The sequence below is a fragment of the Maylandia zebra genome, linkage group LG19 (assembly GCF_041146795.1).
Source record: "Maylandia zebra isolate NMK-2024a linkage group LG19, Mzebra_GT3a, whole genome shotgun sequence".
NCBI classification, from domain to species: domain Eukaryota; kingdom Metazoa; phylum Chordata; class Actinopteri; order Cichliformes; family Cichlidae; genus Maylandia; species Maylandia zebra.
In genome coordinates this window covers 18150073-18175301 of record NC_135185.1, presented here as the reverse complement: position 1 = coordinate 18175301, position 25229 = coordinate 18150073, and the positions used below count along the sequence as shown (strand labels likewise).

General features: G+C 38.8%; 3 protein-coding genes across 10 annotated transcripts in view; all 3 read right to left on the bottom strand.

Moving 5' to 3' along the window:
- Window positions 1–1071: 1071 nt before the first annotated feature.
- On the bottom strand, window positions 1072–7724 carry chp1 (calcineurin-like EF-hand protein 1). Its single transcript, XM_004539955.5, has 7 exons — window positions 7374–7724; window positions 7046–7118; window positions 5963–6043; window positions 5313–5437; window positions 5174–5235; window positions 3381–3503; window positions 1072–2627 (listed from the first exon to the last, which is right to left on the bottom strand). Exons 1-7 carry the CDS (start codon window positions 7438–7440, stop codon window positions 2574–2576), a joined length of 585 nt encoding a protein of 194 aa, XP_004540012.1. The 5' UTR covers window positions 7441–7724; the 3' UTR covers window positions 1072–2573.
- A 3126-nt stretch (window positions 7725–10850) lies between these two features.
- lgmn (legumain) lies at window positions 10851–20497 on the bottom strand. Its single transcript, XM_014409789.4, has 14 exons — window positions 20372–20497; window positions 19958–20126; window positions 19657–19754; window positions 17344–17425; window positions 17141–17223; window positions 16950–17025; window positions 16433–16495; window positions 16228–16294; window positions 15529–15647; window positions 14929–15018; window positions 14523–14726; window positions 14244–14414; window positions 12366–12433; window positions 10851–11765 (listed from the first exon to the last, which is right to left on the bottom strand). The coding sequence occupies exons 2-14, from the start codon at window positions 20102–20104 to the stop codon at window positions 11729–11731; spliced, it is 1305 nt and encodes a 434-aa protein (XP_014265275.1). The 5' UTR covers window positions 20105–20126; window positions 20372–20497; the 3' UTR covers window positions 10851–11728.
- Window positions 20498–22241: 1744 nt separating this feature from the next.
- The window catches only part of pcnx1 (pecanex 1), a 37508-nt gene continuing 34520 nt past the window's right edge, over window positions 22242–25229 (bottom strand). For 6 of the 8 annotated variants that reach the window (XM_014409797.4, XM_014409798.4, XM_014409799.4 and 3 more), the window contains 6 exons: window positions 24913–25187; window positions 24635–24813; window positions 24123–24553; window positions 23780–23920; window positions 23366–23500; window positions 22242–23257 (listed from right to left, as the gene is read on the bottom strand). In XM_014409797.4, the coding sequence (XP_014265283.2) occupies window positions 23057–23257; window positions 23366–23500; window positions 23780–23920; window positions 24123–24553; window positions 24635–24813; window positions 24913–25187 (1362 nt within the window). In that variant the 3' untranslated portion in view covers window positions 22242–23056. Of the gene's footprint in view, window positions 23501–23779; window positions 23921–24122; window positions 24554–24634; window positions 24814–24912; window positions 25188–25229 lie in introns of all 8 variants that reach the window. The other 2 variants (XM_004539953.6, XM_004539954.6) reach the window with 1 other exon arrangement.

Sequence of the window (25229 nt, the reverse complement as noted above, 5' to 3'; positions counted from 1 at the left end):
GAAATTACTGAGGGAAAACATGTGACTATTAAAAACTTGGGCAAGGATGTCAAAAGTTGCTTGAATGAGTGAAAATTCTCTATTAAGGTGATTTTTCAGGTTCTAGGGCATTGGTAACAGGGTTGAGTGTTGTTTAAACCATAGCTGCTTCCCACCAGCCAGACAAGAGAAATGGCGGCCTTGTGCTAAATGTAAAGGTACAGTGCTTTTACAAATTACAATTTTCAAAGACCACCATCCAGAGCTTTATTATTAGCAGAAAACAATAATAAAGCGTGTTATTATGTTTTGATTGAGATGATTCAAATTTCCACATAATCACTGTCTCTCCTATTCAGGGCCTTAGTGCACTATAGCAAGTCTAAAACTCAGCAGGTGATTATTATTTATGAATATCTGCTGTGTGCCTGCATCAGTGTAACATGATGATCTGTTTCCTGTGTCAACTGTTGATTAGCTTTGTGGGGGCAGTGATCTGATAAATGTCACCTTTAACATTTCCAGAATCCTCCCATAGATTTTTATGGAAGATTTTTGATATTTCTGGGCCATCCACTTATAACTGGCTGCTTTAACTCCTCTCCCTTTGAGGTTCCACAGATAATACAATTTTCTTCTAAATGGGAGATCTGTGCCCACGGTTGCTGAGATGACCGTATTAAGAATACCAAGCGTAAGCAGTCCAAAGTCTAAGAGTTTGTTAACATGGGATCACTTTGTACACACTGACCTCATCATGTGGAAATCTGGATATGGTTAGTATCCACAGTTCTAACAGTATGTCACACAGAAAAAGAAGGAAAACCATGATAGGTCCACTTTATATCCCTATAAATATAGTAAGTATATCTACAGTATATTATTTGTCACTGTTGTCATTGTTATCAGCCAAATATTTAATCCAAGAAATCAACATTAACATATGAAGTTGTAGTCTGTTATATTCTAATTTTATCACACTCTACAATTTTTTAATTCCTAAAGAATAAATAAATAAAATTGCCAAGCTGGATGTAAACTGTGAGTAGCACAAAAAAGTGTCATAAGAACATCCCAATAAATGAGACAAAGAAGCATGGCACTTATTTTTATTCAAATCAAATTCCTGAATCACTTTGATAATACCTCGACCAACATCACATAACGTGATTCACATCTGACTGATGATCACAGAATGATTGATAAAATGGTTGAGCTGTGTTTCCTGCACTGGAGGGTGCTCTAGTAATGACTTCACAGACTCACATTAAAGATTTAAAAGGGGTCATGCACAGTGACATGTCCCAAAAAAAATAATAAGCCCAATGCATCAGGCGCTGGTCAGTGAGGAAAGACATTCTAAGAAATACAGAGCAGAGGAGAAATCAGCATTTTTCCTTAGCTGCAGGGAAACTGATCAAATGAGTAAAAGCACAGTATGTTATCTTTGCCTGCTCTAAGTCTACAGACTAGCTGATCCCACAGCCCAATTTCCAAAACAGTACTTATAGCAAGGCCTTCTTTAAGTCTTAAAGCCTTTGAGGGCTGGTCCAGGTGGCAGATACTTTTTGAAGATATCAAAAAACCTGCTGTGAAAGTCTCACATACTGATGAGACACCAGCATTTTTGAAATCTCCATGCCACCGTTCTCACCTCTAATTGAGTGAGGCACTCCAGTGGCTCCAACAGGCCCATAATTTGAGTCTACAGGTAGCAGTTGATCCACGGTGTAGTGGTTTACACATTCATCTAACAAATGAGATTCCAGGGTTTGATCCCAGTCGTGAAGGGCATCCGGCTTAAAAACTGCCAACATCAAACATGTGGTCCTACCCACTGTAAATACGGGAGCAGCTAAAAGTAGCTTTAGATTCTACTGGCAGCAGCTCTGTTAATTATATGAAACCGTACACAAACATGGCCATGGGTTACTGTTTAGCTAATAACTTACAAAGGGGAACCAGACACTTCAGTGAATTACACAAGAACCTGAGGAACAGGTCAGTCCGATTTTGCTTCAAGAGACAAACTCGGATTGGCTGGTCTGGCTCGCTCAAAGGAAACAATTCATAACAGATGGCATTAAAACACTGACATTTTGAAGTGGAATCACACAATTTTGAATCTTTGCATATTTACATGGACAAAGATGCAGCATGGGCTAAATATCAGTGGAGCAGCATAAATAAACTTATAAACTTACCTACTGCGATAGCAAAAAGTTAATCTGCCACGCTATAAATATTTAAATGTTCATGTGAAAAATGAACAGAAGTGGTAATAACTACGATCCTCTAAAAAGTTTCCTAATAAAGAATGTATCATTACTGGGGAAAAAAATACATAGTGACATTGCATAAAACAACCCAAGGCACGCAACGTTTCCCTTTGTTTACAGAGCAGTGCAAAGGCCGAAACTCAAGATTTATTATGGTATCCACCCAATGCTTGGCCTGAAGGACTGAACCCATAGCGTGGGCCACAGCAGCTCGTTGAGCAGCCGGATGAGATTGTGTCTTGAAATCAACGGACATGTTCAAGCGCTACTCTAAATAGAATTACAAAAAAAAAAAATGATAACAATAATGAAACTTTAGTGCAGGAACCGGATGCTCATCTTCTGTTCCACATCCACCTTTTCCAAGACCTGCGAATAAACAAACAAAAACAAGAAAAGTTTATACTACAGAAAAATGTGCTGCTCTAAAGTTTACATTTGCGGCTGGGCCTTAAAAGAACATCTGTTTTAAATCAATCCCAAAAACAAGTCAAAGCTCTCCTGCCATTTCAGTTAACCATCACCCCTGTCCTGGGTGCTGGTTCACCCATTACACCACTACGACTTCAGTCCCACACAAACTATTTAAATCTCAATGTTACACAGTGTGACATTTTTGTCCAGCTACCCCATAAAACACCTTTAACTGTCACTATAAGCTGAAAATAGCACATTATATATTAACTAAAACAAGTCTTTAGAAGAGTTAGAGGTTGAGACAGTTTAACTTACTTGTAAATGTCCACACAAATCAAACTGTGAAAACCAAGGCCTGAATTAACTGGGATTATTTCATCCTCATCCTCTCTTAATAACTAACATAGATACACAATCAAATTTTTGTCCTCTGGAAAACCATGCTCTGCTATGCAAAATGCATGCTTGATAGATATATATATTTCCTTCTTTTCTGTGGTTAGTCTTGGGTTCTAGTTTGTGTACCACTGAGGCCTCAGATGCTAAAAATATACCTGCACATGGTAGTGGTCAGTTTTTAATTAAAAAGAATCCTTCAAACAGCATCTGTTATGTCATTTTAAGTTTAGCAGCAATGCTTCAGTGGTTAACTTAAAAAGGAAACCACATAACAGTACAAATATGTATGTTGACCACAAAGCTTGCCTTAATAAACTCATTGAAGGAAATGCAGCTATCTCCGTTTGTGTCAGCCTCCTGGATGGTCCTATCAGCAATGCTGCCGAGTTGTTCATCTGAAATGTTAACTCCAACCATCATCCGCAAGACCTGGAACAAACCAGCAAAATCTATTTTTAAGAGTCACCAAATAACAAGGTGACGTATATTTTTGCAAGATCACACAAGATCATTTGTAGCTATTTTGGTTCATTGGCAAAGCCACACTTGACTAGGAAATACATGATAATAACTGATGGTGCACGCATAATGAGTGAAAAACGAGTGCACAAATAGTACATTTAGCCCTACAGGTTCATGCATTACACAAAGCAGGTGACACAGTGAAATGTTTTGCGCAAAACAAGAGGTGTGGCTGAGTCATTAACCCTGAGCTTATAGCAATTACAGGTCAGAGAATGTCACTGAGCTTGACCCGCTTTAAAGCGGGACGACAAATAACACAGAGGGAGTGCAAAGGACAGGATATTAGACTGTCTGGGAAGGATCAGCCTGTAGTTAAGGTGAGATATCACATCATTATCAGCACAAGGGCAAAGTCTTCTTTGATGGTGAAATCCTCCTCTCTGTAAAACACTTTAAAACAAATGTGGTGCAATAGCACTTGTTCATTTGTCAAACATACAGTCTGTAGATATAAATTTACAGAAATAATAACTGATATTCACCGAAAGGAAAAGTAGCAACTGAAAAGGTCTTACATTCTGTAATGTACAAGCAAGAAGGTAGGTATGAAATCATATCCAGACTTTATGAGGGCTTCCAAGAGGCCTCGGATGCAAACAGCCACCATATTAAAGACATATGAGAATTTGAAGTCAAAATAGTTCTATCTACAGGGGACTGGGATTAAAATGACACAAATCTCAACCCAAATACTGTTTCACGTACTTGGAGTGGATCCGATTAGAAAAATGTTGACTTTTATTTTATTACTCCTACCATAAAAGACACCAAAGAGTAGGAACAAAGTGCTGGAGGTTATACGGACTAACAGTAGCTAATCATTACCATTAATTGCGTTCTGAGTATCTATCTGGGAACATTTGAGCACAGAACATTCAAGCTAAAGAAGACAAATACAAATAAAAATACATGGAAAGCAAAAGCGAAATAAAGATGTGGTTACACGCTGAAGGCTGGCTCAAAATCATTTATGAAATCTACGTAAAGGAAGGAGTCATTTGCTCACATTTACAGCAGGATGAATTTATGGAATTGTGGTTAAAATTGATTGCATTCATCACCTCATTTAGATCAGATTTAGCCTAAGTGGAAGTCACAAATTATCTTTCACCGAGAGAAAAACAAAAAAAATCAACTTAAAACTTGTGTGTGAACTGCAACAAGAATAGAGAAGAGAGGGAAGTTTGACATCCTTCTGTTCTGATGTATTCTAGTGAAATTATACAGAAAAGTAAGTTAATATGACATAGAGGTTTCTTATAAATGTTACAGTTTTTGCTATATTAACAGACGACAATCCCATGCATGTAAAATTTAACCTGTATGCTGATGTTTTTATTTGGGAAATTACAATTTGACCTCGGAAAAATGATACATGACGTCTCAACTAAAGAATGACAACACAGGGCTGACTGAACTTCTGATAAATGGGTGTAGAATTAGAGATATTAATTTTTCTTGTAAGCCCCACAGTTGCCAAAAGACTCTGTAATGTTTAAACACACTAATTATTCACTGTGTGACATACTGTGTGAACCACAAACTACATGATGACTCCAAGTCAATCCACTCACCTGCAGGAGCTCATCTCGGGAGATCTTGTCATCTCTGTCCAGGTCATACAGACGGAAAGCAACTGAATAGAAAGAAACAGGTAAGTCACATACTCTTAAACCGACGCTAAGATGATACCAGTTACACCCCAACACTCACAAAGCAGCTTGTTTGTCCTGCTGTTCAGGGGCTCTGTAGCTGGGTTCTTGTTCTTCTCATTGTCTTCGATTGGTCTGAAGTGAGCCAGGGTCCGCATGAAACCCCGGAAATTTACCTGGTCCTCTCTAAAAATCACAAGCACGAAATATCTACTATAACTCTCTGGAAAGTTCAGTCAGATTACCTTTGTGCTCAAATGCGTATTGTGGACACCACAATGAGCTAGTAACCTAACACCAACATGCAGATTGGAATGGTTTCTACATAAAGTTGTTTAAAACAAACAGGCCAAAACCAGAGAAGCCAGAATCCGTCTGAAACCATTAAAACACAGAGCTGCAATTACAACGCCTACACATGTGACCTTTTAGAATTTTAATGATATATCTAAAGACATCTGTTTGGGTTTTTTTTCCCTCCCACAGTGATGAAAACATCCAAATAACTGTCAAGTATACAACTCAAAACCCCATTTGATTTACTTCCACGCAGACTTGGCAGTAAGGACTGAGCTTCTCCAGCCTGCAGTCAGGAAACCACAACTGAAAGCCTGGTCCAGCTTTGTGGCGATGGTGCTGGTGACTCAATTTTATAGTAGTGCAAAAACAAGCTATCCAAACTACTGCAGAGCAATAACACAGACTACTCACCCCTCAGGAAAGAATGCATTGATGATTCTATCTCCCAGAGGGTTGATGGCCAACTCGGGGATTCTCTGGAAATCTTCTCGACTGTAAAAATAAGGAGACGTGATCAAAGTTAAATTCTAAACTCAGTATGTTTTAACTGTTCATTTTTACCTAACAATTCACCAGTCTTATACTGAGAGTTGATGAGCTTTACTAAGACATGACACATAGCAAAACTTATGAGGTCATGTGATGAGTGATATATGACATAAATCATCATTTGTTTATTAGAACAAAAAAAAAAATTTGTTAAAATCATTGTTCAGATTTGTTACACACTGAAAAATTTTCTTACTCCAGTTGGTTGGACTAGAAACAAATCTGTGAAATCTCACTGTTGTGAAAACTAATGAAACGATAAGGAAGTCACACTGAACAAACGTGACTTCTACTGTGACTGGAAGCACTTGAGCAAGGAAAAAAAAAAAAAAGTATAGCCAGGAACTTATTATCTGTAAACACAACATCTTTCATATATCCAAGTTGAATGAAACCAAACAGAGTTGTGTGTGTGTGTGTGTATGGGGGGGGGGGGGGGGGGGGGGGGTGTTCCGTCTGCCCTTGAGAAACTGACTGTCCTTTCCCCTTCAAGGAATCATTTTCAAATAGCCAAAGGGCCATCAAATTTAAATTTTAGCTGCTTAATGATTACCAGTCTCTTCACCTATCAGTTAAGACAGAATCTGAACCAGATGAATAGTCAGTGACAGGAGAAAGATTCATTACATGATTTCATCACTGAAATGAGACAGATCTCACATTGCCCACCTTTATCTCAGCACAACACTTTGTCTTAGACCTAATTTATTAATATAAATACCACATTCAGAGAGGCAAATTTGGTAAAACAAAAAAATATATATATATATACACACTGTAAGATTTTCTCAATTTAAATACCCTTGGAGGTGTGTTCATTCTCAAGTCAACCAGAAAACTTAACTGCTTAGGTGACCTCTATAACGGTGTCCTTGTAGTGTGGGCTGGTAAAGGAACAAAACAAATGAGGTGCAGCTTGTGGCTCCTGTTTATGTTTTTGCTCACCTGAGGGTGCCGTTTTCCCCTTTATCCAGGCTGGTGAAACGGCTGTACAGGCGAGTGATCTGACTGTGGGAAACTGCGGCGACAAAGATTTTGACTATCAGATGAGCCAAAGATAGCTGATACACAACTGAATCCACAATAACCCCTCACCGATATAATGCAACAGATTAAACTAGCAAAATATAGAGAGTTAATGAGTACAGCCTCAATCAGAAAAAGCATTCAGCCAAAGGCATCTCAATATGAGAGTACAGCAATCAACTAGCTAATGTCCAAGAGGTTTTGTCTTCACACAAGGACTAAACTCTATACTCTGAGCTCAACTTACAGCCAGTTTCCTTCTTAATTTCTTCAATTTCCTCTTCTCTGAGTAATCTGGACGCTCTGGATCCCATGGTGAGATGTTAACGGAGGTCGAGATGATTCTTGCGCAAGCTCTCCAAGAGTCTCTATTAAAGTTAGCAAACAAGCTAACTAACCGAGCTAAAAAGGCTGCTATGTTCGGTTAAAAGGAACGCAGCTGGTGTTGAATCTAGAAATCTGCTGTTTATCTTCCTGCCGATGTAACGCAGCTGTAAGTCTGTCTGCTGCTACTGCTTTTCTCCGGCACACAGCGACGTTTTGACGTTACCAAGACGGGTTTCGGTGAGGTTATCTTCCTGGTTTATGGAGGAGGCGGGGTTAGGGAGGCCGCCTCCCCGTTGGGCCGTTCTCACCGGGGTTAGGTGGCAGACTTGATGCCTGCCTAAAAATGTCAAAAACGGCGATGTGTTTATACACAGCGGTGTATAAACAATAATTACAGTTTTAAAGCTTAACAATTATAATTAAAACTAATAATGGACAGGACAGAGCTGGATATATAAATGCTTTTAAAAATTGTATAATTTGTGGAAAACGTCGACAGGTTTATTTTCTGGCTGAAGTAAGAACTAGTAAATAAATAGATAAAAATAAAAATAGTTTCAACTTTTAACAGTTCCAGATAAACACACGTAAAGTGGATATCACTTCCATTATACATTATACTATACCATTTTTAAACAAAGTTCACTATGGCTCATAAAATTAAAACAAACAAATAATAATGATACTACTACTACTACTACTAATAATAATAATACTAATAATAATACGAAGAAGAAGAAGAAGAAGAAGAAGAAGAAAATAATTTCAAGTTACGTTTCTCAAAATTTGAACTTTTCAACATACTTCCACATACTTTTTTGTATGATGAAATTTTGAATACCTTACTTTAAATTTAAAGCTATCAAATCAAAATTTTAAGAGGCCTGAAAAGGAGAAGTCCGATTTTTCAGGTCAGTACCCACAAACCTGGGCATTCTTCATAAATCAAATTGGGGTTTTTTATATCTCCCACAAATAACAAATAAATAAATAGACATGTACATACATACTGATGATAATTCCAATGCAGAGCTTATACAGAGACATACACTGCTGTTCAAAATGAAGGACTCAACCACCATTTCTTTCAGTTTTGCTACCAAGGATCCAGATGTTCTTCTAAGTTTTGTGTTACGCACATAACATCGACCTGGGAATCATTCAAGCATAAAAAGAAGAAATGAACCAGTGTTATGTCTACACATAACAGACAACAGAAACTGTTTTAATTTTTTCTTTTGCCACTTTGTAATCATCAGCCTGTCACAAAAACACATAATTTGTTCCTGCTCCTTAGCTGAATGAAAAATCCTGAATTAACCAACTGTAAGGGGGAGGGGGGAGAGAGAAAAAAAGGTTTGCACCAACAAGGCGATTCTAAAAACTTAGCAAATCTCAAGAAATTGGACAACTGGAGGATAAATAAAGAGTGATTGCGTGTGTGTGTATTATGTGCAAGTGTTGTTGAGAGTGTGCATATGAGAAAGGATGACTCACGACTACAGATCTACCTTTGAGTAAGTAAGGTGAACCTGAAGATTTGTCTGCCCTAAAAAACAAAACAAAACTATCTCCAGCACATGTCTGGAATGCATTTCATCCAGCGGTCATGAAGATCTTATCAAAATGGGTGGAATCATCATCTTGACGCAGAATAGAGAACAAAAGCAGAGGTTTGGGTGTCCTTCAAGAGGCCTGGAGAACTATTCATCCTGAAGACTACTTAAAGAAATTACAAAAAGCTTCCCTAAGACGGTTCAGGCTGTTATGAAGAATAAAGGTGGTCATACCGAATATTGAAGTTTAATCTCGTTAAAACTCTGCCTGATTTACTGTATTTCCACGAATGTTTGCACATCTTTAAATAAACTGCTGCCCCTTATTTTTCAAATTTCCACGCAAAAGAAAGCCGTAAGTGACACAAGGGTTTCACACAAGCATGTCAATAACAACAAATACGGGGGCTGAGAAATATAGTCAGTCAAAAATTAAAGAACCCAAACAGAGTATAATTTTAATTTTAACATGTAAGTAAAGATTTCACCACTAGATGGAGCAATTTTATAGTTTTTCCGTCACACTAGTTCATGCAGTTTTAAGGGTTTCGTGTTATGTTCAAAACTCAAAGTATACTTAGAATGACATTATCTTTGATGTGTTATAAATAATATCAATAAATAACAATAAACAGCACTTCCGGAGGAGCTAACTGGAAGGTAATTAGCTCTTCCTAATTTGAGGTAATCAGCTCTCTTCTTCCTGGAATCCATCTCTTTCGTTTTCTAAATTATAATTTTTAAATTATCACAGTTTAAACATATGTTTAAATATATATATACATAGGTTCAAAAATTCTTCTCAAAATGAGAACTTGTCAACTAGACTTAAAAAGCACTGATATTTATAACAACAGTCTCCACTGAACTCTGGAGAGACAAAAAATAGTAAAGGAAATGTGACTTCATTAGGTTCAAGTGTTCGACTGTTTGTTTTTTAGGCAAAATCACTAATCAGCCAATCTCATGGCCTCAACTCAGTGCTTGTAGGCATATATGGTCAAGATGACCTGCTCAAACTGTTCAAACTGAGCTTCAAAATGGGAAAGAAGGTAAATTAGGTGAATTTGAAAGTGGTATGGTTGGTACCAGATGGGCTGGTTTGAGTATTTCAGAAACTGCTGATTGGCTGGGATTTTCTCACACAACCATGTCTGAAGTTTACAGAGAAAAGTCCAAATAACAGAAAATATCCATTGACTGTCAGCTGTGCATGTGAAAACTCCTTGTAGATGTCAGAAGTTAAAGGAGAATGGCCACAAGTCTACTACTAGAATGGAAAACTGAAAGTCCCACAGGCTCACCAAAACTGGACAGCAAAAGATTGGAGAAACATTGTCTTGTCTAATGAGAGCGACATTCAGATGGCAAGGTCAGAATTTGGCGTGAACATGAAAGCTGATCCATTCTGCCTTGAACTGACAGTTTAGCCTTCTGGTCGTGGTGTGAGGGAGTTTTTCTCAGCAATCTTTGGCCCTCTTAGTACCAGTTCAGCACAGTGTTTACCCATCTTGTGATAGCTGCTTCCAGCAGGGTAACATGTCATAAACCAGTTTCATCTGAAACTGGTTCCTTGAAAACAGTTTACTCAAATGGCGTCCACAGTCACTATATCTCAATCCAACAGAGAATCTTTGGGACATTTTAGAACAACAGATTTGCATTACAGGTGTGCAGCCGACATCTGCAGCAACTATGTGATTTTATCATGACAATATGGACCAAAGTCTCTGAAGTTTGCTTCCACTACCTTAATAAATCTGTGCCATGAAGAATTAAAACAGCTCTGAAGGCAAAAAAAAAGAAGAAGAAAAAAAAAAAAAAAAGAGTCAAAGCCAGTATTAGCAATGCTTAGTGAGTGCATTTTTACTTTATTTAGATTTCTTTCTGCAGTGGAAAATGAGGAAATTCCTTTAAAATGTTTTTAAAGGAATTTACATAAATCAATGACACTAATAGCCCCAATGCTGTAGTATAAACAAGTTTGTTTTTAATTGATCAATCTCAAGCCCTTCACCTGATCTCTGATGACCCCACAGTCTCTGTTCTGTTTCTGTAAATATAGACCTGCTCTCGGGCTCATTGGTATCCTGTAATAAACTATCAGCTTTTAAAAATCAAGATCACAGGGAGTCCAAAATCCTGTTAAAGCTCACAGCAGTTCACAGCCAGAGGATATGGGTGCATTTATGTATCTATCACACAGTGGTGTGCAAACTTAAAGGTTTCTGATCATAGGAAATGCAGAATTATCTGGAAAAGAAATCCTTCTGAGGTTAGCTGCTGAAACAGTAAACAGCAGCTATTAGAAATATCATCCAGAAAGCATGTCACCTTGGCTCCATCGGATTTTATTCCCAGCAATGTCACAAAAAAAGTCTCTTGAGGCTTAACATTCATTGTTTAGTGGTCTGCCCTTGGCAATACCACAAATAAAGCTTAGCAAACAATTTTATTTGCAGTCCATATTATAATTGTGTATTTTGTTCTAAAAACAAAACGGGTAGCAATAAAAAGTCTCGCACGCTCTTCACTGTGAAGTCATCATAAAAGAAAAATCAGTAAAATCAAAAACGACTTTAAAATTTATAGTGTGCTCATAAGACAATAAGGTCAGCTCCACATCCGACTGATTCCCAAGTGGTGCAAAGAGAAGCTCAGTTTTCGCAGCTTCTCAAGCAGAAGAACCAGAGGCTTTGATGGTTTCACAGAAATCCTTTTAGTGGCCACACACGGTGTCCATGGCCTGCTGGATGCTGCGGAGAGACAACAAAACAAGATTACCTTAGTATTAGATCACCAAAAAAAAAAAAAAAAAAAAAAAAAAAAAAAAAAAAATTTAATATATATATATATATATATAACTTTTCAGTAAGAAATATGACTGATTATCAGCTATTGATTATCTGTCAAAAATGTTATTTTTAAGGACTGATGTGAAAAATTCACTTCATATGTTCCTAGAGACCAAGATGATTTATTCAAACAGCTTTCCCCTTGACAAAAACACAGCAAAACCCACTGTTAACAGACAGGAGAGTCATAAACAAACAAACAAAAAGCCACATTTAAATGGTGCAAAGGTTTTGTACTAGTGTATAGCTACTTCTATTTACAAGAAACAAATCGACTAAAATCTGAGTTAAGATCAGCTTGAATCCACATACTGTGTGCACACACACACACACACACACACACACACACACACACACACACACACACACACACACACACACACACACACACACACACACACACACCTAATCAGATGACTGACACTGAATTACAGAGAAAAAAACCCCAAAGACAACAGAAACTCAGGTAACTCGTTACATTAAATGAGAAGTGGTCTATACCTCTCTGCAGGATATCCTCCCTCACAAAGGTTCACCAGCGCATACAGATGTCTGAGTGCGTATTCGTACTGCAAAGAAATCAAATCGTCACACGTCAGAAACGTCACCACAAGCTGTGTTTTACACGAATCTTCAAATGTTCACCAGCTTCCTCTTTTTTTCTCTGATGCCCTTAAACGTCAGAAACTGTCCAGAGAAAACAAAAGAAGATTTTCAGAATAAAAGCACACAGCTGCATGAAAGCACCTGGGAAAATACTGAGTTTAAATCATGTGATTAAGGGCTTTCCCAGTCACTGAGATGACAATTAGTGTTACGGAAGTTACCGATACATAAATTAAACTGAATTGAAGTATTTCTGATCATTCACTGCCAGATGGTGTGACAACCACGATGAACAGAGAAACAATTTCAATTCAACAAGTTCAATTCTGTTTTAAAAATCCAATTAATACTAATTTTTTTTTACATGTAATTAACATATTTCTCAGTATTATTCTTTCTTTCATTATTTATTACTTTATCGAGTGATATTACTTTTAATTTACCTTATTATTTATATATTTTTTCCTCCATTTACCCTTATCCTGAACCTAAATAATCAGAGATCACAGTGGGCAATATGCTTACTGTGTGAAGCTTTTAACATGGCTTTCATAGAACTGTGAGTGGGAGTTCAAGCTTATTCTCAGAGTGTCTGGATTAGAGTCAGCTGAATGCAAAAGAGCAGATGAATGAGAGTACGATACCTGCTGATGAATAGCATGTGAAACTGGTCTGGCACTTCCCCTTTACAAGGAGAACCAGAGTCCAGGCATGAGAACGAAATTCTACTATAAGCTTGAAATGTGGCCACAATGGTGACTCATTTATTAATGGCTTTATATGAATCACAGACACTCTGTAAACTGCAATGGGATGTCCCGGGTCTGTTAAAAAGGAGCTGAAAGACTCATAGTGTGTGGCTCTACGTCAGAAACATCAGAAACTGTCCAGAGAAAACAAAAGAAGATTTTCAGAATAAAAGCACACAGCTGCATGAAAGCACCTGGGGAAAATACTGAGTTTAAATCATGTGATTAAGGGCTTTCCCAGTCACTGAGATGACAATTAGTGTTACGGAAGTTACTGATTGTAACTTTGTATTCTGGTGACGTCTTTCCCTTATAATAAGCGCCTTGAGGCAAATGCTGTTGGGATTTGGCAATACATAAATTAAACTGAATTGAATTGAAGTTTTTCTGATCATTCACTGCCAGATGGTGTGACAACCACGATGAACAGAGAAACAACATTTACTGCTCAATTCTGTTTTAAAAATCCAACTAATACTGATTTTTTTACACGTAATTAACATATTTCTCAGTATTATTCAGCAAGTCAATCAAATATCTTAGTCATGTGATTTTCTTTCATCATTTATTACTTTATTGAGTGATATTACTTTTAATTTACCTTATTATTTATATATTTTTTCCTCCATTTTCCTTTATCCTGAACCTAAATAATCAAAGATCACAGTGGGCAATATGCTTACTGTGTGATGCTTTTAATATGGCTTTCATAGAACTGTGAGTGGGAGTTCAAGCTTATTCTCAGAGTGTCTGGATTAGAGTCAGCTGAATGCAAAAGAGCTGATGAATGCGAGTACGATACCTGCTGATGAATAGCATGTGAAACTGGTCTGGCACTTCCCCTTTACAAGGAGAACCAGAGTCCAGGCATGAGAGCGAAATTCTACTGTAAGCTTGAAATGTGGCCACAATGGTGACTCATTTATTAATGGCTTTATATGAATCACAGACACTCTGTAAACTGCAATGGGATGTCTCGGGTCTGTTAAAAAGGAGCTGAAAGACTCATAGTGTGTGGCTCTACCTCAGGTTTGCTCCAGTTGAAGCAGTTGTGTTTGAAGTGCTTCACTGCCGCCTTGTAGCACTGATGCTGGGAGAGGTCAGCTCTGCTGTTTACCATGTCATTGGCTTTGAACGTATTGCCGACGACTCTCTCGACCACTTTGCGCATAGTGTCGGCCATAATGTCCCTGAGCTACACAGACAAAGGTTCACACACTCTTTAATGGTAAATTGTCATCAAATGGATTTTCAGTGTACTGGCACACTGCCACAAACATTAGAAAGCTTTGTCAGTCTTTACCTTGAGGTGGGCACTGATCTCCATGAGCAAGCCCCGTGCCACACTGATGTCATTGGAGGCCATCATCTTCCTCTTCAGGATGGCCAGAGGAACGTCAGGGCTCGGGGTCAGATCCAGGTTTGTAATTGGTGGCAGGTTCATCGGAGCTGGACTGTCTGCTTTGTGATTACCCTGAAACTGTATAACTTTCATGTGGGCCAAAGTCTGTAGAGAAAGATGTACAAGCGTTAAAATAGAAGGAGGAAACAAACTTTGTTTTTTTTTCACTCACATACATGAACACATTCTGCAAGTCATTCCAACTTTAAACGAAACACTACTTCCCCCTCAAATTTCTTTAGTCTAGAACTGACAAGTGCTCATTGAAGCATTTCGTTCACAGTTTGCACAGCCTTCTTGCTCTAACCTTGTTTCCGTACTGCTGGACGTGGCTCGTGTCTGTGTGGTTCTTCACAATCTTAAACTGCTGTAGCAATGTTTCTTTTCTCAGATCCTCCTGGATGCACAAAGACAGAAAAAAAAAAGTGAATGTGATAAAATGCTTCCAAAATAACAGTCACATGAAGAGTCAGTGAATTCGTTCCGTAAAATAATGTGTGGCAGTTTGACTGTCTCATGGTCAGGTTTCTGTTCCACTGTTACACACTTATGCAAAGTACTCGGGGCTGGTTAAAGACAAAAGTTCTGCTGCTACGTTTGGAGACGTTTATCACTTCCTTTTCCTGCCAATCTTAGACGTTAACCGTTTCTTCCTTTTTCATTCTCTCAGTGGATTCATGTTTCTGGATTAAATCTACATCTACACCATAATCCGATGTGCACCTCTCCCTGCAGCCTGAAGTCTAAACATTATAAGATGTGTTAAAGCCACCACACAAGATACTCTGAAGTTCAGAGTCACAATATAACAGACAACAATTACATTTTTCTTTTTAAAATATTTTTCAAAAATGAATAAATATTAGAAGCTGTGATTTGGACACAAATGAGGAAGATAATCACACACCACATCAGAGTCCTCCATCCAATTCACGCTGTACCAGTCACCCAGGTAGGTGTCCCGTTTCTCATCATAGTAGCAGGCATAAGAGGACTCCTCAGCGTTGGCTGCTGTGGTGGCATACACTGAAGAATACACAGAGATTCTCATGTTAGGAGACTTTAGTTTTACACTAGGCAGATCTAAAGGTCGCTCGCTAATCTGTTCAACAGCCTCAGAAAAATTTGAAGGTTGTAACTGAAGATCTAAACACAAATTTCAGTAACTGCTTTACACTTGGACACATCAAAAACAGACATTAATTGAAAACAATCAAAGAAGAATCTTGATCAATGTCATGTGCAGGTCCGGTTCTGTTTATCACTTGATGTCCGACACAGTAACTGTGCTTAAAGATGACCACAAGCTGGGCAGCTGACCTCAGCATTTAATGGATTCTTACAAAAGACTAAAAGTCAAAAGCAGAAGTCCTCAAACCACGGACCTGACATCTGTCTAGTCAACATAACACGTAGCGTAACGCAGGGCTGATTTAAAAAAAAAAAAAAATAAATTAAAACATGAAAAATAAAAATCACATGATCCTAGTCTGATCCCATCAAAAGCATAGACCAGCATCAGTTTCGCTCTCATCACTTGATGCTGGTTCATCATTTTTTTTTTTTTTTTACAGGAAAGTAATTCTGCTGATAAAGTTCAACTCACCATCAACGTCAGTAGGCAGGTGGTTCATCATTGACCCCGACTCACATGCTTCAATGTAGAACACCATCTATGTGTGTGTGTGTGTGTGTGGACCAAACACAAATGTTATGACCTTACACATCAGCACAGCTACATCAACACTTTATCAACTGAATTTTAGACTGCGGGACGTGCCCACACTTGTACGGTACATATCAAACATCACCTTTTTGTATTTCTTGTTGTCGTGCATGTATGTAATGGCTGCTTGAAGGTCTTCAACATGGAGCTGCAGACAGAGAGGTGACAAATTTGCATTAACCACAATTATACACTAGTGTTTCTTAGAGCACCGTGATGGCATGCACTGCAAACATAAAAACTGATTTATCAGCAAATTAGGAGATATGCAAGGTCCCAAAACACGGTTAGTTTACTTGGTGAGGATGTCTTCCTGGTTTGACAAGTTAAACACTAACAATGCTGATTGCAATGATAATGTTAATGTTCAAATTGTGTTAACCATTTGTGTTTGACCTCAATGCGGCGACTGCTATCTTTTCATAATATTCCATCTAATAATTAGATATTTCACCAAATTGCAAAAAACAAAAAAAACAAAAAAAACCCAACCCAGACATATCAAAGTGATTGTGAAGCAATAAGGCTCTTTGTGAATCTGGTGTAACCTGTCTGTGGTTGTTGCAGTGCCAGGAAGTTAAAAAAAACAAAAAGGTACTCACCTCATCGGCGGGAAATGCCAGAATACCAGGTGCTCCGTGATCGGTGAAGTAAACAAACACATGATCATTGGGTCCACTGCCAGGAAAATGAGAACAAAGTTAACAGGGACAAAAAAAAAAAAAGTATATAAACCAGATTTATTGTTGTTTGGCCACGCGCTCGTTACTTCCTGTCTTTTTTAACCACTTACCTCTTCAGCACTTTTCCAGAGCCACCTTTGACTTTTGAGGCATCACCCTTCAACACTGCCAGGAAGTTTTCTGGGGTAACATCCTGCAATAACAGACACATCAACCCACAAAGTTTGCTTTCAGCAGAGAAGCCTCTTCAAACAATCGTCTGGAAAATATTGAAATCAGTTGATCTTTTATAGAAATGCACTGAAGCACTCACTTCCCCGATGTAGTCTTTAGGAACTCCCTTGTACACATCACTGCCATTTGGTCTATTGATCAGTATCCCAGGGGTAGGATTCCTGGAAGAAAAACATGATTCAGACACACAGAAGGAAGTGCAAATAGCTGATAAAACACTTTGTGAGATAAAAGGGAAACAGATGGATAACAATGATTCACTCATCTGGTGACAGAGCCACAAAACAATATGACACCACAGATGTTAAAATAAATCAATGAATAACATTTATAGTGAAATGTTATGGTATACATATCTGCGCACAGATACGTACAGTTTGTCTTTCTTTTTTACAATTCTGTAGCTAGATATTTATTAACCAGATGCTCAGTCTGTGATTACAATGGCAGTGATACAAGCGCGTGACACGGATATTAAAATTATTATTATTTTTTTTTTTTTTAAATCCCATATTGCATAATGTCTCTCAAACTCTCAAAAAACAAAGCAGACTGACATTCATGGAACATTTTAAGGTGTGGGAACAGTTAACAATAACAGCATTACTCAGCGTGCATCGTGCCTGTCAACTTGAATAAACATGTCTACACATGGGTTATGATCCAAAATAACCAAAAAAATAAGGAACATATGTCTCCCATTTTATCAGAAAGTTCTATCAAAAACTTTACTAAATGTCTGAAATGAACCTGAAAGAATGACTCGATTGACTGCCCGGTAAACTTCAAGCAAAACACAGTGAAAAGTCTTTGTTGTAAACAGCTGCTAATATATTAAAGTATCTCTAATTAAAGTAACAGCTAACTGAAATTTAAGTAGCACAGGCCAACTCTATCAAATCACTGCTAAAGCTGGGTTTTACATCGCGTCCCACTATGTAACTGCCATTGTGATTCCCGCAACCAACACATCTCCTTACATTACCCCTCCTCTGCCAGTAACATAACTCCGAGACTATTTCTATGGAAGCACCTTCCTCGTGACTCCTCTCAGCACGACTCATTCACTCAACATGTTTTTCTGAGCGATGCGGGGCCCTGCAACACAGTGACAGGAGGAATGCCAATGCAGCTTTTTGATCTGATTGGGAAATTCCTGTGAAAACCCTGAAACCCACCACTATCTCCAAAGATGATGCCAGCAGACTGTTAGTTTTCCATGAGATAGACTAAAGATGTTCCATCAGAATCAAAAAAGACAAAGACAAAAAAGTAATGACTGACAATACAACTATTTTTATTTTTTGAAAAAGTAGATCCAAGAGTAATTTAATCTTCTGAGCATTTTTAAACATCAAGAATTCATTCATTAAAAAACAAATCCTGTTGTTCACTGTCTACAATGGTTGCTCTGATTTGTTTGTTTATGTCAGTCAGTCACCAAAGCTGAAGGCCATTTAAGGTAATTTAGCAAACAACTGGATTGTCAGCAGTTACTTTTTGTCTTTGTCTTTTGTGATCCTGATGAAACAGTGTTAGTTGGTCTTTACAGGGAGGAGATTCACAGTTTGACACCATAGAGAGCTGGGGAAAGTCTCCAGCTTTAGGTTCCTAGGAGTCACCATCACAGAGTGCCTTTCCTAAGCCAGACTCCTCCAAAAACCTGCTTAACAACTTCTATAGATGCATCCTCACAATCTCCGGCTCATCTTTAGCCTACTCACTGTGCAAAGAGTGAAGGGGAAATCCACAAAGACTCTGAAGGTGCTTCAAAGCTATCCTCACACAGAGACTTGAAGATTATTTCAGGCTTCTTGCTGAACATAGCTGTCAAATGACTTTATAACCCTACTGTGATATATTCTCCTGCTCAATTCCACATGTTTATGCTCCTCAGGAATATATGGATACATTTATACGTTATATATTTAGTAACTCATGTAAAGTGCATTATCCTATTTTTTCAAATCCACCCTAAGATATATACATTACACATATTTATATACAAGTAGTTTATAATATCTCATATTCAGTGCTAACGTACAATATTCTTGTGTATACGTGTATTTGTATGTATATATACACAAACACAGCAGATACACGTGTCAGTATATTTATCTGTTATGTAAATGTAATGCAGCATGTGAGATAGTAAAGCTAGACTTTTGTTATGGATGCATAATGACAGCAGAGACTCTTGAATTTGAGTCAGATGTAACAGGGCCTACAAACAGCCTTTTCTGGCTTAAGATTGAGTTTTTGTGTGCTATATCTTACTAATAGTTAATAGCCTACTAAGGTCAACAGCTACTAAAATTAGGATGAGTTTGTGTCAAACATTTTAAGGAAAGAAGAAGTATGAACAAGCAGAGAAACAAAAGTGCCAACTCACTGTTCATTTTCAGCCAAATCATCGTACATCATGACCACAATCTGCTCGTCGGGGATGCCATTCCTGTGGACAATCTGGTAGGCATGGCAAGCATCGGCCTGAGCGAGCAGGAGAGCAAAAGATTCGGAGGTCAGTTCCACATTATCACAGTATGCAGCCTTTTAAGCAGCGGGAGGAGCACTTGGAAAACATGCATTAGGGAGGGGAAGTTAGCTTATCAGAGCTTAAAGCGGTGCTTATCAAAAACCATGAGAGAAAACTATCGAGTCATGCACAGCTCGCACGGTGGTCGCAGTTTCACCTGGTGCCTGTAGTTGTACCAGCCGTTGGAGCCAGCCACAATAAGCACCCAGTGTTTTCCGCCACTGTTTTCCTCTTCCTGGGTGGGAAACCCAATAACGAGTCCGGCTGTCAGACCAAGCAGGGCGAATAGGACGGACCGACACATCTCCTCGCTTTCTGTGGGATTCCTGGATGGATGACAGTAGGGAAAAATATTCAGATCCTCTTCTAGATTTCAGCTATGTTTACCGAGGTGGCAACAAACACGTAAACGTCTCACCTGATAATTCTGGGAAGCTAACTAGCCATCAGTAGCACAACAAGCTTCGCAAAACATGGACTTTTAAAAAAACACTCGGAGTGAGTTAAAGCTATTAAGACACACCGCTCAGTCCTAGAAGTTTTAAAGGAAGACAAAAACATATTTTATTACCTTTTCTTTGCGTTGTTAGACGAGGAAGGGGGCAACAACCGACTACACTCAAATCCTCAGCGGCACTCCAGTTATATTTAATGTCGAGGGGCAAAACAGTTGGCATCGTCTTCTACGGGAGCCAATCAGAGTGCTCTGGGGCGGGGCTAATCATGTGAGTAAGGTAACAGCTCTCCGTCATGTGACACTATTATGTTATAAGGCTATAACACAAGTATAAATGCATTTATGTTTTGGATGTAATTTCAAAACACCATAATCTCCTTGGACATCGGTTTTTGTTATTATTTTTTATTATATTTTAATTAGGTTTTGAGGTAATTTTGTGTTTCCTTTTGAATGATCACCTCTACTTCTTTGTCGTATTTTCTCTCTGTGGTTACTATCTCTTTCACTTCATTTTAATCACCCTTTTATATACTACAGCAAAACCATAAATATAAAATTCAATCCACGTGCTGATCACAAGTTTGATTTTATGCTTACTGACACAATTATGACTGCTCAGCTTCTGCTTAAAAGTGGGAATTTTACCCCATATTTTCCATATATGGGGTATAATGTTAGACTCAGGCTTGTTGCAGCCCGTCATTAAGGTTGGAAGAGCAGGTAGGTGGGCTTGTTTTCACAGTTAAAGCGGTGCCCTTAACATTATCAAATTAGTGAAATCACCGCTCTTTAACATCAGAGATCCAAATGAAGAAGAAAAAAAAAACTTTCTGAAAGAATGATTTTAACCCATACAATTCTATCAAGCTTCAAATATTTCCTATGACCACCTTTGTTCTTCAACAACCAGAGCTCTCTTATTGTAATTTCTTATAAGTAGTATTCAGGAATAGTTATCCAGGCAACTTGAATATGGAACGCCGGGACTGATATAATGAATTAATTCAAAGCTCTTCTTTTGATGTTGCTGCCTAGATGATACCACACTGCTCCAGTAATGTTGAGGTTTGGACTCTAAGGATGTCAGTGTATGACATCGCTCCACAGCACCTGTTCCCACTGATTTTCAGTTTAGTTCTTGTTTAATTTGGCATACCACAGCCTTTTCTGCCTGTGCCTTAAGAATGGCTCCTTGACAGCCATCCTTCTATTGATGAGGCTTCAGTGAACTGAATAAACAGAAGAGCTCTCCCTCAGGGCCTGTGTTAGATCTTTGCTGGATAACCCCCCCCCCCCTCCCCCCATTTATTAAAGACATCACTTTCTGACACTGTTCATCTGCTGCAAATATATTTTTTAAGACTGTAGGTAAAGGAAGAGCTGGCAATTTTGTTTGATTTTTTTAAAATGAACTGCACACCATAAAACATGCTAATTGTAAGCAAACAGGTTTTTGGAAATCACCTTGTTGGTGCAAAAACACTATTTTATCTTTGTCCAACTGCATTTCCTTTGGCAATTTTCATAGATTCAGGTAAAGAAATGGGAACAAAATCTGCTTTTGTGACAGGCTGACAGTCTCAAAGCGTACAAAGACAGAATTTAAAATTGGTTCTTTGTCAAGATGTCCGTTATTTGTAAACAAGACTAGTTTCAGCCTTTAAATTAGGTGCCATTTTTATGCTTGAATGATTTATGTAAAATACTGATCTGAAAATGGTCAAGAACAAGGATTGGACTGAAAATAATGAGTGAGTTTCACAGAGTGAAAAAGCAGCCAATGTCCAAATGAAAAACTTGAAAATGAAAAAAGAAAGTCTGTCTCCTTGGAAACAAAATATAAAAGATATGATTGGTGGGTTGAAACTTTTGCATGGCACAGAACAATTAGCAAAGCAGAAGAGAGCTACTTTAATGATAAAGTTGTTTAGGTTGTTCTTTTGAAAATAAACTCATGAATAAAATCATTCAGAGTATCAAAGACAGCAATAAATCAAACTTTTATTTCTCCATATAGAAAAGAATTAAGTTAAATAGAGAAACAGTCCACTGAAATTGCGGCATCTCATTTTCAACCAATGGTCCTTTGTACATTAATCTTTGTCCCAAAATGAAAAAAAAAAAAAGATGTAACAAAGTGTAAATACCGTATTCACAGTAATAAATATTGAAAACAAAATCTTTTATACATTGACATTATATATATATATTTGTGTAAATATATATAGATATAGATATAATCATATACAGTAAAAAGTTATTTTCAAGTTTATCAAACATAAAATATTAAAATAAAAATGGCCAAAAACAGAATAATGATTGCATTTTTCTTTCCATTCCCAAGGCATCTGTAACCATGGCCATTCAGAATCTGTAATAAATAAAATGTGAATTTATCTAAAGATTGTAGTCCATCACTGTAAATTAAAAAAAAAAATATATAGTGCAAGTTCTTTTTTTCTTAGGCGTAAATTAATCTTGCAAATTTCAAACTAATCCAAACGGAATGACAACAATGAAACAGAGGGTGTTGAGGACAACATCGAGTCTCTGACTTCTGTCAGTTCTGCACCACAACTTTCTTTGTAGTCTTGGCAGCAAAAAACAAAAAATAAAAAACATAAGGATTTCACATGTATGAATCCATAGCAGATATTCAATAAACTTATTTGGCAAATAGAGGACAAACAAGAAAGAAGAAAGAGCTCCACGAGCTCCTTACACTCAGCTCTGTCAGGATTTCCAAAAGAAAAAAAGAAAAGGAAATGCATAGAAATTAATTACCAGTAGCAAGAACTAACTTAAGAGTTGTTTACTGTCATGCAGCATTTCTGAGACGCAAAGCAAGGCAGATATTGTGGATGTGAGTGTCGATGAAAGCATTGGATAAATGTATACTCTGCCTGTGCTTGCACATTTCCCTGGCTTCCTTTCCCCCTCAGCAGTAAGGAACGGGGGAGGGGGGAGAGCTCCCATTTCCTGTTTGTCTCCAGCCTCCTGTTAAAAGCCAGAAGAAGGTCTGACTTCATCTCCACGCAAGCGCGCAGGGGTATATGTGTGCGTGCAAGTGTCTGTTTGTGTTTGTGTGCTTGCTTATCCTCAAACCTCTGCACCCAACTCAATGACCCCAGTCTCAATAATGGGCACTAGCTTATCTTCCACCTGTACCAGCAGGATGGTTTTGTCTATATGGGAGCGATTGGCTGGGTCTCGGCTACAAGGCACCCACCGGTGAATCACCTGCAGGGGGCAATAGAAGAAACATCCAATAAAATTTATGAAGCATTTATGACAGAACAAGTAGGTCAGAAAGGGTGTTACAGGGCAAAAAAATAGGTCATGTGCAAGCATGATAATAACTGCTAAATCACATTTATAGCACCAGAGGTGAGTGGGTGTGTAAAATGAGTGTATAAGGCAAACTATAGCCACATATTTACATGACCTAGAGTTTACTTCATCTGTGTGTGAAAATAAGTAAAGGTGCTGATTTGGTAACATCTGTGAGAACACACTTACATGCCCTTCCATGCCCTCTAAAGGGCTCCAGTCTCTCCAGCAGGTCCTTCCTGCTCTCAGTCTCATGGTTTCGTCTGGCCACTGCAGCTCTTTCCGCTTCGATAAGTTAATGTTCTCCAGCACCAGACTCACGTCCACAATCTGAGGTGAAGACACGGACCGACAGTGTGTAAAAACTTATGCAACCACAAAGGAACTGAGGGCTTTTACTAGAAAGAAATCACTGACACTGCACGCACAAACAAACACACAAAGGATAAAGTGGAGAACAATAAAAAATAAAAATAGTTATATCAGGACTTTTTTTGCTGTTGTGGATACACAGAACAGAGTATTTACAAACCTGCACTCTGTAGGAGATGTCATCTCTCCGTACTGTGGAGACAGTGGGGTTGTGTTGCTGTAGGTGTTGATGATGGTGATGGTGCTGGCTGAGGGGGTCTGTCACAGTGTTGCAGAGGCCATCATTGCCCAGTAGGCCAACCAGTGTGTGGCGTTTGCAGGGAGGTATGCTGTGGCTGGAGAGGGAGGCCGAAGGGCCAGCGGGATCAGAGGTGGAGCCCAGCCGGAGCTGCAGAGATGTAGGGAGCGTGCGTAGAGACAGCTGGCTGGTAGAGGAACGTCGACAGGGCTCCAGGCCGGTGGTGGAGGTGCGAAGCGAGGAGTGGCGGCTGCTGCCATAGCGGTATGATGACGAATGGCTCGCCACGGAGGCCCGGGCGGGAGAGTGCCGCACCAAACCCGACTGAACCGACTGGGAACTTTGACTGGTGCCTGGACACAAAGGGGAGAATTGGTTAGTTTTCATACTATGCTGTTAAAGGCAAAATGTGACAGAGGAGCAGTAGTTCTCACCCAGAGTATGTGGCTGGTATGAGTGAGGAGGGGGAGGTCCTGAGGTGCCCCCCTGAGATATTGAGCTCTGCTGAGAGTCGCCACCTGTCCCATTCCCACTGCCGCAGGACAAACCCCCTGCATCTGAATCCTCGATATTTCCGCCACTATTACAGCCTGCACCACAACCTTTCCGTAATCTGACAAGAGAAATCTTCACATTAATCTCAACGCAGATCCAAAATATACAGAAGAAATACTCAACAGAGAAGAACAACACAATAGGAAATCCAGCAAACCTGTGCCAGGTGCTGACAATAAAGTTGCGGATGTTTCCGATGCTGATGGGACCTCCCAGGATGTGTCCGAGCTGCGGGTGTGAGTTGCAGTAGGAGGTTGTCAGCGGGGATACGTAGATTGGATATCCAATAGGCTGGTCGCAAGAAGAGTTGATCATGTTACGCAGAGCCTGCTTGGCGTTCTGGATGCTCCCACGCTCTGGATTTCTATTTCTCAGGAACACTAACTCCTGCTGCTGCCCTGCCCAAAGTCCTCGGACACATTCTTTATTTACCTGCAGCAAAATTCACAAGTTTGCATTAAATAACCCGGCTTA

Bases quoted from the DNA above. Each gene is read 5' to 3' on its own strand.
- chp1 (XM_004539955.5), bottom strand. From the start codon at position 7,440: ATGGGATCCAGAGCGTCCAGATTACTCAGAGAAGAGGAAATTGAAGAA. The intron at 7,119-7,373 runs GTAAGTTGAGCT...TTGTCGCCGCAG, and splicing joins AATTAAGAAGGAAACTGGCT to TTTCCCACAGTCAGATCACT. The intron at 2,628-3,380 runs GCAAGCTTTGTG...GTTTATTCGCAG, and splicing joins CCTTCAATGAGTTTATTAAG to GTCTTGGAAAAGGTGGATGT.
- lgmn (XM_014409789.4), bottom strand. From the start codon at position 20,104: ATGTGTCGGTCCGTCCTATTCGCCCTGCTTGGTCTGACAGCCGGACTC. The intron at 15,019-15,528 runs GTGTGTGATTAT...TTGTGCATCCAG, and splicing joins GGATGGAGGACTCTGATGTG to GAGGATCTGAGAAAAGAAAC. The intron at 11,766-12,365 runs GTATAGACCACT...GTCTCTCCGCAG, and splicing joins GGAGGATATCCTGCAGAGAG to CATCCAGCAGGCCATGGACA.